Source organism: Vulpes lagopus, chromosome 18, assembly GCF_018345385.1.
Source record: "Vulpes lagopus strain Blue_001 chromosome 18, ASM1834538v1, whole genome shotgun sequence".
Classification (NCBI taxonomy): domain Eukaryota; kingdom Metazoa; phylum Chordata; class Mammalia; order Carnivora; family Canidae; genus Vulpes; species Vulpes lagopus.
Window position 1 is genome coordinate 1,692,453 of NC_054841.1, and position 14,973 is coordinate 1,707,425.

Here is a 14,973-nt window from a genome sequence, read left to right on the forward strand (position 1 = left end):
GTACAACAGTTGGCACCGTGACTCGGGAGTTGGACGCCAGGGCCCCCGTCCTGCCTCCACCTGCTACCAGCTGCGCGTCCCTGCTTACCTTTCCACGCCTTCATTCCCTCATCTCCAGAGTGGGGAAAATGGACGTGCCTACCCCGTAGGGCCACTGCGGGGTGGAATGAGGGCTCCGAGCAGAGCCAAGCAGTGGGGAGGGACGGTGGGCAGTGGCCATTCCAAAATCCAGGACGGGTGACCTCACGATGCAGCTGTTCAGCCACCTGGCTGTGGTCACAGGAATCGACACACATGGTGGAAGCTGCATGGAAGTGTGTGCACGTACACACACACGTGCCTGTGCACACGCAGGTGAACCTGCCGACACCTGAGCGAGGTCCGAGGATTGCCCCAGGGTCAGGGTCCTGAGGCCCAGGGACAGATGGCCCAGGGATGGGCGTCCTGGGGCCTGGGGACTGTCCCAGGGTTGGCTTCCTGAGGCCCGGGGAGTGTCCCCGGGGTCGGTGTCCTGAGGCCCAGGGACGGCCCTGGGGTCAGCGTCCTGGCATGATCACGCATGACGGTTCTGCATACCGTTGCCACTGGGGGAAGTGGTGAAGGTTTGTGGGGCGTCTCGTGTCTTACACCCGCGTGTGTTGGCGCCTAGCTGGCATCGGCTCCCTCTTCTGGAGCAACGATCCGGTTTTCTTTGGGGAATCCACGCAGGCCGCACGCTCAGGCTGTAGGACTGGGAGGGGCTAGGCCCGGACTCTGTTGGTGCCTGAAGGGTGCTCACAGTCCTCGCCTGGCCGAGGGGATGCCCTCAGGCTGGGCACGTCTTCCCCCTTACCCAAGCCAGATCCCGGGGATCCGCGGCCGCCAGCAGGAGGTGGTCCCTCTCGGGGCGCAGCCGAGTCTGTGGCTGCTGGAGCGTCTTGTCCGCAGGCAGAGAGGCCTCCCTGAGAAGGAGCCAGCACGGGGACGGGAGGGTGGCCGCGGCTGGCAAGGCCCTGGCTGGTCCCACTCTGGCCACGGCCCCTGAGGCTGCCGCCCGCCTCTGCACCCCGCAGTTACGTGGGCCAGTGCGCTCCCTTTTCCAGGGGGCTGTCGAAGACCCGGACGTCTCACAGCTGAGGGGGGAGTGGAGGACGCTCTTGGCCCCAAACTACAATGACCGCTGCCGCACCAAGCAGGACAGGCCACCCCGGGACTCCCACACCCTCCGAGCCTGTCCGGTCCAGCGCCACCGGGGATTTCACGCCGTGGAGGGGCACCGGGGCCAGATCGTGGGGTGCACGTGGGCTCCGCCTGGGACCCCAGTCCCGAGTCACTCTGCTGTGGCCCCAAAACAAACTACCCAAACCTTAAGAGACTTGTCTGTGTGAGTCAGTATTTGATGCATCTTTCCATGTTTCCCCCTTAGAACGTGCACGTGCAACCCTTCCCTCGCCCATCACGCCAGAGAATAACCACTGACTTCCGGGGCGGGGTCTCCTCACCCCGCAGGGGCGCCGTGCGATGCCCTTTGTTGTGGGGACTCGCCTTTGCACGGGAGGACCCCATATAGACTATTTCGGGGCCTGGAGCTGCCCGCCGGCCCCCGGGATGCAGGGCGATGCTTTGGCGTCAACTCGGCCTCGACCAGCCACATGCGGGGTCAGGGGGTCCAACGGCAGCCTGGTACGGCTCGTCCTGGGCTTGGCACAAAGCCGTGGGGGTCCCCGTTCCCCTCTGAGGGCTGTTCCGGGATCACAGTCAGACATGGGGTCCCCCAGGGACCCTGAAAGTCAGTCCACACGTAGTGGAAACTGTCCATGAAAGGCACAGGAGTGAGGGGGAGAGAGGCTCAGTCCTGGGGCGCAGCCGTCGGGGCTTCCAGGCCGCGCATCCCAAGCAACGGTGGAGCTGGGGCCATGGGGTGGGGGTGGGGGCTCCAATCTCCAGGCTTAAAGGCTCATCAGGATTTTGAGGAGAAGACACAGCAATTTGCTGCTTTTGTCATGCTAATGAGCAAAGCACTTTTGGGAAGAGTTTCTCCATCGATTTGTTTTAAAATGAGACGCGGGAGGTTTGATTCCTGACGTCCAGGCGCCTCTGCAGGGTGGTGTGGGTCGTGGGCAGGGAGGCCCGCCAGAAATAAGGTCACATCCCGGCCCCTCACCGGCACCGGGCTGGCCTGCGTCTGTGATTCTGAGACAATCAATCGGAAACACAATTCACCTTGTTGAAGAAGCAGCCCCTGGAGACGGGCCCTGACAACCTCCTCCGGGCCGGAAGCGATGATAAATGCTTGGCCTGGCGCTGTGCGGCCCTGCGCTGACCCCCGGGCGCCGCTCCCGGCTCCTGGTGCTGGGGCTCCCGTTTGCTCAGAGCCACCTGCCTCCCTGGGAGCCCAGAGGCCCCTCACCCGGGCCCAGGACCCGCCCACCCGCCGGGGCAGATCGCCTGCACGGGGTTCGGGGTTCGCATCCGCAGGCGCGCTGTCCCCCAGCCACGCCGGGTGCTGCCGGCGGCACAGGTGCGCGTAGAAATAGCTGTCCCCTGCCTTCCAATGCCGCTGGCGTCGTGCTTCTCCATGGCTACTCCCGGCGGCCTGGGGTGCCTGGCTCAGCTCTGCCGGCCCAACCCCGGCCACAAGGTTGTTCCCAGGACGAGCCCTCGCCCAGCCCCGCAGGAGACCCCAGCGCAGGCTGCAGTGCACGGAACCCACCCCGGGGGCTTGTCTGCCCACAGCCCGGGCTCCCCCATGGAGACTGACCGGGGGGTGTGGTGGACACTTGCAACCCACGCCAGGTGCCCTGCTGGTCCCTGGGCAAGGGCTAGCGTCGGTGGGGATCCTGGCCCATCCGCACCCAGGGGGCTGGGCCGCTTGCTTCACCTCCTCCGACCTTGTGCCTTGTCTTTGCTGCGGGGAGAGGGAGGGTGCCCACGTCTTGGGACTCGGGGTCCAGACACGTGCTTGCCAAGGCCCTGGCACATGATCCCGTGGTCAACACCACGAATGCCAAATGGAAGTCTGGGCAGATGGGCCCTTGGGTCAGCCCTCCGGGGGACGGCGGGCACACGGCTTGTGTCTTGGGGCTGGGGGAGTCTGGCCTCCTCATGGGCTTCCCCGGGGGCTCGGAATAAAGGGAGAGTGTGGTGCGGAGACCTGGGAGGGCGGGTCTTCTCTCTGACCTTGTCTCCTGCCCCAGGACCTTTGTCTGTGCCTTTTCCTTCCTCAGGCTCCCTTCCAACACACCCCAACAGCCCTTATCTCCGAGTGGCTCCGTGTCACACCTCAGCCCTCGGCCTACAGGTCACCTCCACAGACGGGCCCTCCCTGATTGACAGGCCCCTCCACGATGCTCTGTGTCCCTTGGTTTCCTTCTGAGCCTGACCCTCAGCACAGTGGCATTACACGCTGGTCTTAGCTCGTCTCTTATCTGCAACGCCCCCTCTGGACCATGGAGCCCGTGAAGGAGGGGCCCTGCTCCCGGGTCACACACCTGCTAAAAAATGCATCAGTGGGGGAGGCCGAGGGCTGTCGGGGCTCCCAGAGCCTGGGGCCTCCTCGTCCACTGGCTCACCTGGCTTGGAGCCCTCGTCCACGGAGCCATTGTAGACCTGGTTGATGAACTCGGGACGGTTGTCGTTCATGTCGATGACGTAGATGTACAGGTCGATGGGGTTCTCCACCTTGTTGCCGTTCATGTCCACCGCGTGGGCTCTGAGCTGGAAAGCAGCACAGACACCGTCAGCCTTGGGGACGGCCGCCGGCATGGCCGGCCCACTGCCCTGGGCTGGGGGTGACAGAGGGCCTGGGCCCCTCGGGGACCGTCTGGGCGGGGGTCAGCCTGGGGCACGTCACAAACTCCTCTGAGCCTCGGTGCTCTCTGCTGCAGAAATGGGGAAGGCCTCTTGGAGGAACCTCAGGTTTTGGATTTTTTTAAAAAAGATTTTATCTATTTATTCATGAAAGACGCAGAAAGAGAGGCAGAGACACAGGCAGAGGGAGAAGCAGGCTCCATGCAGGGAGCCCGATGTGGGACTCGATCCCGGGACTCCAGGATCACGCCCTGAGCTGAAGGCAGGTGCCAAACCGCTGAGCCCCCCAGGGACGCACAATTTTTATTATTTTTTTAAAAAGATTTTATTTATCTATCTGAGAAAGAGAGAGAGAGAATGGAGAATGTGAGCAGGAGTGAAGCAGAGGGAGAGGGAGAAGCAGACTCCTCGTTGAGCATGGACCCTGACTCGGGGCTCGAACCCAGGACCCTGAGGTCATGACCTGAACTGAAACCCGGAGTCAGATGCTCAACCGAATGAACCACCCGGGCACCTCAATTTTTTTATTTTTCATTCATTCATTCACCATTCATTCATTCATTCATTCATTCATTCACTGAACCAATACCTGTCAAGGGCCTCTGTGCAGCAGGCACCGGCTGGGCCCTACCTAACCTGTTGCTCAGTGGCCCAGCCGTGGCCCAGCCCTGGGGCTGCTCACCGAGGAGGGAGACAGACACCAGGAGGGGATAGACACAGGTACCCCAGGAACTGGCAGCGACCGGCTGGGGCTGGGGGGAGGGCAGACAGGCCTCTTGGAGGAGGTGACGTTTGAGCTGGGGCTGGATGAAGGGAACGGGGAGAAGAGCAGGCGTGGAGGGCCCCACAGGGGACATGGAGCGGCTGGGTGGGGGCAGGGAGGCCATGCGGGGAGAACGGGGTGAGGGGCTCTGCGAGGTCCCCCACCAGGGCTGGGACTGCCGCGCTGCTGTCTGCTGACATCCGTCCCCGTTCACACAGCAGCTCCGTGTCTCTGTCGGGACGGGGCCATGCCAAGCACTTGAGGCCTGTGGGCGCGACGTGTCTCCAGGCTGGGCATCCACGCGGTCCTCTCCAGCCCCGCGGCTTGGGTTTGGTCCTGACAGCGGAACCGTACCCTTGACGTGGGGGTGTAAGGAGCAGCTGGAGGCTGGCGTCTGCCAGGAGGCGGCCTGTGTTGTTGTATGGACGCAGGTCAGGCCTGAGTCCCGGGGACGCAGCCCGTGGGGCCACACGTGACGGTGCACTTGGTGCCTTGGCTCCGAGCACCGCATGGAAGGGTCGTGAGGCACCGCTTGCGGTTTAGGCCGAGCCCTGTGCCCCGTCCTGCAGGGGCGCTCCTCCGGCGGCGGCCAGGTGACCCCTCATCGTGTCAAATGCAGCCAGGTGGCTGCGCGCCGAGTCGAGGTCGAGGAGCCGCTGAATCCAGGTCCTTGAGCTGCGATGACAGGTAGCGTCTTCTAAGGCATGGTGGCTTTGGTGTGGTCTGTAGCGGCAGCAGCAGCCTGGCGGTGAGGAGGTGAGGGCCAGGGGTCCTCCTGCCTCACCCCACTGCACCCCCACACTTTTTGTGACATTTGTGGCTTCTGCGGGGAGTCTGCAAGGCCCGCCCCCGCCATGGGCCTCGGGCTGGGCCTGCACTGTGGGCCTGGGGGGTCCCATCGTCCGATGGCGCATTCTGCGACCTGCAAACCTGAGCAGCTCATGCAAAGGGAAGTTCCTGCCCTGCGATGCTGTGAGCAGGACGATTGTCCCTTTTCACCACGGGAGGCAGAATGTGAACACATGGGCTGGGGGCCGGGGGTCGGGTCCCTGGGGGGCTGGGGGGGAGGAACCGGGGTGCACCTGCTGCCTCGCGGGGGCTCGCTGTGCTTCGTGTCTTAACTGTAGGCCGCTGGCCTCCTCCTGGAGCACGGGCCGTGGAACACTCCACGTGGGCCCTGGACGCACCTGTGGGCGCTGGAGCCTTCCCGCCATCACCGGCACTGAGCGAGCGGCTGCTCAGGGCTAGGCAAGGGCCCCAAGCCCGCCTGCATGACCTGCCTCAGCTTTCACTAGGACCCGTGAGACCAGTCCTGTCCTGACCTCTGTTTGACAGATGGGGAGCGAGACTCAGGGAGATGAGGAGGTTTGCCTGAGATGAGAGTAGTGGCAGGACTCAATAGCGGGTCTTGTTTATGGAACCCTCAAAAGAACCTTCTAGAGAATCATCCTGCAAAGCAAACAGGGCCACTCTTCATTTCGTGCGTTTGTCCCAGGGTGACCGGTGTCCACAGCTCATCAGCTTGCTCTCAGCAGGGAGATGGGGTCTGAGGTGCCTGAGGCTGCGGGGGTGGATCCCCAGATGTGGGTGCAATGGGGGGTCGCCCTGAGAGCAGGCCGCGTCCCGTGGCAGGGCTGACCTGTAGACGGGGGAATGTCTGGGTGGGAGCCGGCGGCCGGTGGGCGTCAGAGCCTCGAAGCAAGGGCGAGTTCAGTGCTTGGCTGCTGGCTTGAAAGCGGAGGGGGCCACGTGCCGAGGCCTGCAGGCGTCCTTAGGGGTGAGCGGGGCCCCGGTCCACACAGTGAGGAGGTGGGGATCTGACCTGCCACAACCTCGACGAGCAGGACTGACGACCCCAGGTAGGCATCACCTCGACTTCCACCTTGTGAGACCCTGAGGCAGAGCCCACCGGCTTCTGACCTCCAGAACGCGAGCCAGGAAATGGGTGTTATTTTAAGCCAGTAGGTTTGTGCTGGCTTGTTCTGCAGTGTAGACAGCTTGCAGGCCTGGGGGCTGGCACCGCCGCCCCAAAGGCTCTGGTGGGCGTCCTGTGAGGTGCACATCCTGAGACGGGGTCGCGCTGGAGTCTTACGAGGAGGGTGAGGCCTGCCCGGAGAACTGAACATGAGCTTTCAATCCAGAATTCGGCAAATGGCACTGGTGGCTCCTCTGATCTGGGTCCCATGGTTTCCTGCTGACTTGTCACTCCAGGGGGGTGGGGAGGGGCTAGGGGTCATGGTCTGCAGGCTGCAGCCGGCGGTGGCCCCGGGAGACATGCCTCACTCTGAGGTGGGCCCGAGGAGGTGGAGGGGGCAGCCCTGCAGAGCTCATTTGCTGGTTCATGACGAGCAGGAGACACGCAATACGGGGCTGGATTTCCCATCTCCCAGGAGGGAACCTCAGGACGTGGTGGGAGAACAAGAGAACGTGGGCCAAGTGTCGAGGTGAGCACGTCACCCAGAGGCCCAGACTCGAGCCGAGTGTGCAGGGACATGTGGACGGTGTCCCTTCGATGTTCTCTGCTTCCTCCCTGGCCGGCTTGGGTGAGGAGGGGCCGGCGCCTGCAGGGGACAGAGGTGGTTGGGGAGGACCGGGGCCTCCCCTCCGGGCCAGCATGCGACCCCAGATCCTCGGGGACTGCGGCCCCTGAGCCCCGGCTTTTCCGAGGGGGCCTGTTGCAGAGCCATCCGGCTGCAGATGCCGCGTGTCTCCTGGGCAGAGCCGGGCTGGGCGAGGCTTCGGAGCCACGTCAGACACAAGGAATGGACGGCGGGGGGGGGGGGGGGGCATGTGCGCGGCGCATGGCCTGGGCTCCTCTGCACGACGTCAGCCGACACCTCGGCACTTGGTGGGTCAACATCCCGCCTTGAGCAAGGGGGCAGGCGACACTCGCTCCCTGGCGTGGCCTTGGCTGTCAGACGCCCCTTCGTGTCCTCCGGGCTGAGCTGTGAGCAGGCGGCAGGTCGCCCCGGGGGCCTGAGTCTCCGCCTGGCGGTGGCACCAGCGGCTCAGGCGCGGCAGGAGGCCCGGCCACACGGTTCCCGGGGAGCTGGCACTTCCAGCGCCGAGTCCGGTGAGAAATGCCGAGGAGGGACCGTTAGCCGGAAACACCAAAGGCAGGTCTGCCTGTGAGCTCAGGGTTTCCAAAGCAATGAAAGCGGGATGCAAGGAGAGCCGCCCCCCCCCGCCCCCCGCCCCCCCCCCCCCCCCCCCCGCTGTCGGGTGGGCTGCGGTCCGCAGGCGCAGGGGCCCCGTCCTCTGAGGCTGGCTTGGCCGAGAGCCCAGCGCAGGCCCGACGCCCGCCTCATGCACCCGCGGGCGCGGCTGCCCAGGCCGCACACTGTGGTGCCCAGGAGGGGCCGCTTCCCCGCTGGCTTGGCCGAGGGACAGGAGTCCCCGTCTGCCCCCGCAGGGCCGTGCCTCCCCGCCCCCAGGCCACCGCGCTCTCCGCCGTGTCTCTGCTCCGTCTCATCTCCCTGTGTTTCTCTCTCTGGCGCTGTCTCTGTCCCTTTGTCTGTCTCAGAGTCTTGCCACAGTGGGGCCGACCCGGGAGCTGCCTCTCCGTCCCCAGCGGCGCCACAGACGTGAGTGGACGGCCTGAGCCGCCGGGTGGGAGCCTGCCGTCGGGAGGGCGCGCCTCTAGCTGCCGGAGCGCCGTGTTGCTGGCTTGTTGGTTCAGCGACCTGCCGTGTGGCTCACGGGGGAGGTGCTCCACCTGCACTCCCCAAGGCCGGGCTCCTGCCGTCCCAGCGCTGGGCCTGGGGTGTCAGCACGAAGGTGGGTGGGGGGTGAGGTGCCGCCGACACCGAGCTGCGGTCTCGGGGGGCCCAGGAGCCGGGGGCCTCCAGGAGTGGACGTTGGCACGCAGTCGCTCTGGGGCTGTGTGCACCGGGGCCTGGACGGCCCCGCAATCCTTGGCCCAGATGGGGGCCCCCACTTCACCTTGCCCCCACAGCTGGAAGCCGTAGGCGGCCTGGACATCGGGCTGAGCGGGCCTCCCCGGGGCGGCCTCTCCCCACCAGGCTCACCGGCCCGCGGGGCAGCCTCCCAGTCTGGCAGCCAGAGAAGACGCCTGCAGGGACGGCAGGGGTCGCTGGAGCCCCAGGGAAGGCGGGAGCGGTGCCGGCCGAGAGCGCCCCCTCCCCGAGCCGCCAAGCCCGGCCTGACACTCCAGCGCAGCCGAGAGGAGCCGGGCCAGCCCCACTGTCAGGGCCCGGAGAGGCAGAGGCTGCGCCCCTCCGCCCAGGAGGACGGCTCTAAGGGCCGCGGTAATTAAGGACAAATCTGTCTGATCTCAAACGAGGTGAACATGATCATCAGCAAGTGGCCTCCCTGTGGGGCCGTCTGGACACAAAGCTCTCCACGGTGGAGGAGGCTCTGCAGGTCACGGGCTAACCAGGGACAAACGGCACAGGGGCACCCGAGCAGGTGGGCCGTGCGGCCAGGGAGCAGCACCCCTTCCTTCTCTTCTGGAAACATTCGCTCCCTTTAGACTCCAGGACACAAATGCAGGGTAGACAGACAGCAGGGAGGAGAAGGAAGGGGAGGAGGAGGAGGAAGAGAGGCAGCGAGTAGGGGGAGAGGCAGAGAGGGGGAGGAGGGGGAGGAGCAGGGAGGAGGGGTAGGGGAAAAGGGGGAGGAGGAGGGGGGAGAAGGGGGGAGGAGGAGGGGGGAGGAGGAAGAGGAGAGGGAGGGAGGAGGAGGAGGAGAGGCAGGGAGGAGGCAGAGGGGCAAGGGTTTGCTATGGGAACAACCACACCTCATTTCCCCAGTGCCTCAGAGGAGGCCCGGGAGCCCCTTCCAGGGGGGAAGGCACCCCTGAAATTGCCTGCCCAGAAGCCAGCGGCCAAGTGTGCCTGAGTGTCAGTGCCACCCGCTTCTGGGGCCTATGTCTGCGTGTTTTCCTCCACATTCCCTGGGCCGTGAACAAAATCATCAGTCTGGCTCAGAAAAGATACGATGATGTTCCTTCAGGTACTCAGGCATCCAAGGGAAGCTCTTTTTCCAACCAGCTAACAAGACCGTCCACTTCCCTTATATCCCTTCTCTCTGACCCTGGCCCTCACCGTTTGAGGGGCAGCCAGGACAGCACCCACATGCCCATTTCCAGCAGCGTCTCTGGGGTGGACGCAGACGCACGTCAGTGCCCACATCCACTGTTCTCAAGGCCTGTGGTCTGAAGAATCTGGGGACACTGCCTTTCTTAGGGGCTTCAGGACAAAAGGCTTTGATGCCTCTTAATCCCACCACAGGGTAAGCTCTCCCTGAGTGGGGCTGTGTTTACTCATGTAGTCACTGCAGGCCTCCTGCCGAGCACAGGGCCTGACACATACTGGGTGCTTGGGAAATGTTCCTTGGATCAGTGGTGGATGGATGAGTGGATGGGTAGATGGATGGATGGGCAGATGTGTGGACGCAATGGATGGATGGAGGGATGGATGGATGATGAGCAGATGGATGAGGGAGGGATGGAGGGAGGGATGGACAGAGGGATGAGTAGATGGATGGAGGAATGGATAGATGAAGGAAGGGTTGAATGGATGGATCAATGGATGGATGGGCAGATGTGTGGATGTAATGGATGGATGGATGGATGATGGATGGATGGATGGATGATGGATGGATGGATGGATGATGGATGGACAAATGGATGAGTAGATAGATGGAGGCATAGATAGACGGAGGAATGCATGGATGAAGGAAGGGACGGATGGATGGAGAAATGGATGGGTGGATGGATGGATGAGTAGATAGATGGATGAATGGATGGATGGATGGATGGATGGATGGAGGAGTGGATGGATGAAGGAAGGCATGGGTGGAAGAATGGATGGATGGATGAATGAGTGGGTGGGTAGATGGATGGATGGGCAGATGTGTGGACAGAATGGATGAATGGAGGGATGGAGGGATGGATGGATGGATGGAGGGATGGAGGGATGGAGGGATGTATGGATGATGAGCAGATGGATGAGGGATGGATGGAGGGAGGGATGGACGGAGGGATGAGTAGATGGATGGATGCATAGATGGATGGATGGATGGATCAATGGATGGATGGGCAGATGTATGGATGGGATGGATGGATGGATGGATGGATGGATGGATGGATGGATGGATGAGGGATGAAGTGGGATACACAAGAGGTAAGAGTCTGGGTGAATGAGTCATGGTTTCTCCTAGAAGCTGCTCTGTAGAGGGATGTCTGGGACTAGTGAACTGGGGATTTCTGGAGCTGTGAGCCCGACTTTGCACACCCGTGTTGCTTCTCCTTGGAGAAAACCATAGGGTTGGAGCTCCTCTCCATGTCAATTAGCCTCTGTGCAGCTGAACCCACTCGGGACTTGGGCAACCAGTCTGAGACAGGAAACCCTTGTGACTAAGAGAGGGTGGACCAGCCTCCTAACCCAGAGTTCCCCAGGTCCAGTCAGCCTAGCACCCAGCCTCTGGTGGGGTGTCAGGGGTCCCTCAGGGGAGGCCACCAGTTGTCAACGGCAGAGTCATCCTCTCCCACCAGCTCCCTCCCTCTGTAATTGGTTGGTACACACGCCCTGAGGCCCAGGCTCTGTTCTTGGGCCTGGGAGGTGGTATGGCCACGCGGATACCACGCGGAGCCCTCCTGCCAGGACCCGTACATAATGGGCCCCGCGCAGATGACCAGACAGCAGCAGCCGTGTTGGGCCAGTCAGTGCAGTGGGCTGAAGCCAAGTGAGATTTGGCTGATGGCAGTCGCGTCGGGGCAAGAAGCTGAGGTTCTGATCCTCTCAGATGATGGCTCACTTCCAGACTACAGCTGATGCCTGGGTGTTCAGGTATCACCATGACAACTACAAACATGCACTCTGGCCCCACTGTGCACTGGGCCCTGTTCTCCATGCTTCACGCAGGTTAATCCCCGAGTCCCCCCGCCTGGTGAGGAGTTTGTGGTCCTCACCTCTGCCTCGGGCTCGTGCTGCCTCCAGCTGGTGCAAACCTGCATCCAGCAGACGAGGAGGCAGGGTCTGGATGAGGGACTAGCCGTGAGGGTGGAAGACACCTGCCGCCTCCACCTGAGCTCTGGGACCCCTCTCCCCTGAGCCGTCACATCAGGGAGCCCCGGCAGGGGAGCAGCCAGGAGCCTCCGGGTGCCGATCTGCAACCTGGAGTTTTACTTTTTTTTTTAAGATTGTATTTATTCATGAGAGACAGAGAGAGAGAGAGACAGAGACACAGGCAGAGGGAGAAGCAGGCTCCATGCAGGGAGCCTGATGCGGGACTTGATCCTGGGACCCTGGGGTCACGCCCTGGGCTGAAGGCAGGCGCTCAATCACTGAGCCGTCGAGGTGCCCCTAGATTTTTACTTGCGTTTCTCTCTGCAGGCCCAGCTCTGAGATGGAGCTGCTGCAGGAGCGTTACCCCAGAGCTGGAGAGGATGGGGGTGCTGATAGGGCCCGAGTGTGCCCGGCGGCCACGGGATCCTCCCCCACAGGACTAACCAGCTCTCGGAGCACCCGTGGACCAGGGCTTCTTCTAGCCCAGGCGTCCTTCCAGCGTGGTCCCAGACCGTGCTGGCCCGGGACCGTGTGAGACGTGCGAACTCTTGCGCCCGCCCTGAGCGCACCGAATGAGAAGCCCCAGGAGGTGCCAGCCGCGTGGGTAATTCCGGCACAGGCTGGCGCCCGCGTTCCCCCCGAGGTAGGAGCCCAGGGCCCGAGGTACTCACGTGGTAGGAGGCTCGCTCCTCCCGGTCCATGGGCCGAGTGACGTACATCCGGCCGGACATGGAGTCGATGCTGAAGACCTCCATGGGGGGCTGGTCGGCGCCCACGCCCGTGATGCTGTAGCGGATGGGGATGTCGTTGTCTTTGTCGGAGCGGATCTGGAAGGGGGAGCGAAAGGAGAGGAGCGTCAGCCTGCAGCGGGAGCAGGGGCCACGCGTCTTAAACGTAGCCTCATCCGGCCGCTGATGTCCTGGCCCCGGGCCCGCCCGAGGCGCTCTGGGAGCACGGCTGCGGCTAATGCCTTGTCCGCTTTGGGAACCGGCAGGGCAGTCGGTGGGCAGGGAGTTACGGATGCCACCAACCACACGCCCCGGGGCCCGCGAGGTCACGGGAAAGACGGGACACGGTATTCCAAGTTCGAGTCTGTGCCGGGAGCGAGGGACACGGGGTGGAGACCGACAGCACCGCAGAGGAAGGCAGGGAACGCGGTGCGAGGTGGCCCGGGCCCTGACGCAGACGCTCCTCGCGTCCACCATCGCGCGGGGAACGAGGAAGGAGGGACGCGGAGCGGCCGCTGCGGAGTCCAGAGGGAAGAAAAGTGGGGACGCAGCACGCTGACACCCCGAGTCTTCATCGGTGTCCCTGTCTTCTCGCTCCTTCGATGGAGGCACCAGAGGACAGGATCCGGTCCCTGAGGGGAGGACGTCCAGGCCGGGCTGGGGCAGAGGCCCGGGTATCACCCTGAAGCCTGTCGTCGGGATGGCCGAGGTGTTTTCACAGAGAAGCTGGGCGTCGCTGGAAAGACATAACGTCCCCGTGGCTCCCGCGTCGAGTCCGTGAGCGAGGTCGGACTGAGGGAGGGCAGGGGTGGCGCACAGCCCCGCGCGCTGCGGGCCCAGGGGGCCGGGTGGCCAGAAGGGACACTGGCAGAACTGAAACCCAGGCGTACGGCGTGGCGACAGGTGGCGCCGGCACTCCCTGTGGGGAGCACTCCGGAAGGCAAGTCGTGGCCGGGCCGCCCGGCGTCCGGGTGTGCGGTGCTCCCTGCGGTCAGTGTGATTCTGCACGGGAACTCGACTTCAACGGAAAGTGCGGAAAATGAAAATAGGATGTGCCCCTCCCGCCCGGAGGAAGCGAGAGCTCTAGTGACGAGGGGGCGCCCGGCGGGAGCGGAAGGTAACCGGCTTCTCTGGGCCGTGGGAAAACGAACTGCAGAGGGAGGCTGGAAAGGCCAAAGGAACAGCCTGAACTCGGCTTGAACTCGGCTGACTCTCGGTCGCGGGTTTGGGCCGTGCGGTGGCTCCATAAGGACGGCACGGGCCCGCGGCGCGTTTCCGCTGCCTTGTGATGTCCGTGACGCCACCGTCCCTTCCCCAGCTGACCTCGCTGCGAGCGTACAGACGGTGAAACACGTAGCACACGCGCTAAGTGCTCGCCGCCTGTTTACCTTGCGGCTGGCACCTAGGTTTTTGGGAGTCAGAAGTCAGTATGCGGATTTCTGGCTGTGCCCGGGTCGGGCTCGGACGACCCTGCATCCTTCAGGGGTCAACAGCTTTTTTTTGCCAATCAAGCCCCGGAGCCATGACCACGTTTTATAAGGCAACGGACGGCGGTGAAAGGCTCCAGTTCTACAGAGCAGGGCTGGCCGGGATGTTTCATTACGAGACCGCAGTGAAAACTGAATGAAGACCCCGTCCCTCCGCCACCCCCCCACCCCGAGCTCATGGCACAGAGGACTGGAGGTGCGGGGCGGGCACCCGGAGTGGGGGCAGCCCAGGGGGCACACGTCCCTGTCTGCATTAAGTGGGTCTCGGGACGAGCCGGACAGCACGGTGACGGCAGCTCCCCCCACTCCACTGCTCTCTGCAACCTGCTGACCGCACGTCCCCGATGTTCTCATCACAACAAAGTGTTTTTTTGTACCCACGTAAGTGACATGCTGAGTGGACATCTTGGGTGATGCTTTGGAGATGCACCCCCTCCCCCACCCCCACCGCATACCATCCCCCTCCCACTCCCCACCTGCTCCTCCCCCAGGTGGCCAGGAGCCCCTCTGCTCCCATCTCCCACCTCCCAGCTCTCCCTGGCTCTGCCCTGAGCAGCGCACCCCCAGCAGGGTCGCCCGCAAGGCCACTGAAAGAACGGCAGGGGCCGGGGCTGAGGGCACACGTCCCGCCGAGCTGGCCGCCCGGCCTCCTGCAGGCCATGACACGCTGGGCCCCGGGCCTGGTGCCCCAGGGCCGGAGTCCACCCCGTCCTCATCAGCCGTCCCTCGGCTGCCCATCAGGTGGTGTCCTTCAGGCACAACAGCCGCGTATGAGTGCCCGAGGGCAGGTGCTCCTTCCGGCCACCTGGCTCCATCCCTGCGTTCACAGGACGGCAGCCCTTCGTGGCCGTGGCCGAGCGCCGCCTCTTCTCCCTACATGGCCGACTGCCACCTCTTCTGCCCACGGGAGTTTGTGGCCGCCGGGGAAGCGGGGCAGCGGCGACCAATCTGGGTCCCCAAGAGGGAGCCCCCTCCTGCCGCCTGCACCTGCGCTCCTGCTCGGGGTGTGGGGAACCCAGTGCAGCAGGTAAGAGCCCGTGGCGGAGACGGGAGCTGCCCGATTACTGTCAAAAACTCGGGGCTAGCTGCCCGTGAAGCACCGGCTGCCTCTGGGAGCGAGGAAGGTTCTAGAGAGGGCGGTGAGCTCGGCACTCGAGGACGCACCAGGCCCCGGC

At 63.8% G+C, this 14,973-nt stretch overlaps 1 protein-coding gene across 2 annotated transcripts in view; it reads right to left on the reverse strand.

Annotated features, from left to right (window-relative positions):
* CDH4 (cadherin 4) overlaps nucleotides 1-14,973 on the reverse strand; it is a 506,523-nt gene that overhangs the window by 41,743 nt on the left and 449,807 nt on the right. The window contains exons 1-3 of one of the 2 annotated variants that reach the window (XM_041732569.1): nucleotides 12,615-13,279; nucleotides 12,255-12,410; nucleotides 3,552-3,696 (exon numbers count right to left, since the gene is read on the reverse strand). In XM_041732569.1, coding sequence (XP_041588503.1) covers nucleotides 3,552-3,696; nucleotides 12,255-12,410; nucleotides 12,615-12,788 — 475 coding nt within the window. In that variant the 5' untranslated portion in view covers nucleotides 12,789-13,279. Of the gene's footprint in view, nucleotides 1-3,551; nucleotides 3,697-12,254; nucleotides 12,411-12,614; nucleotides 13,280-14,973 lie in introns of those variants that run through there. The other variant, XM_041732568.1, reaches the window with a different exon arrangement.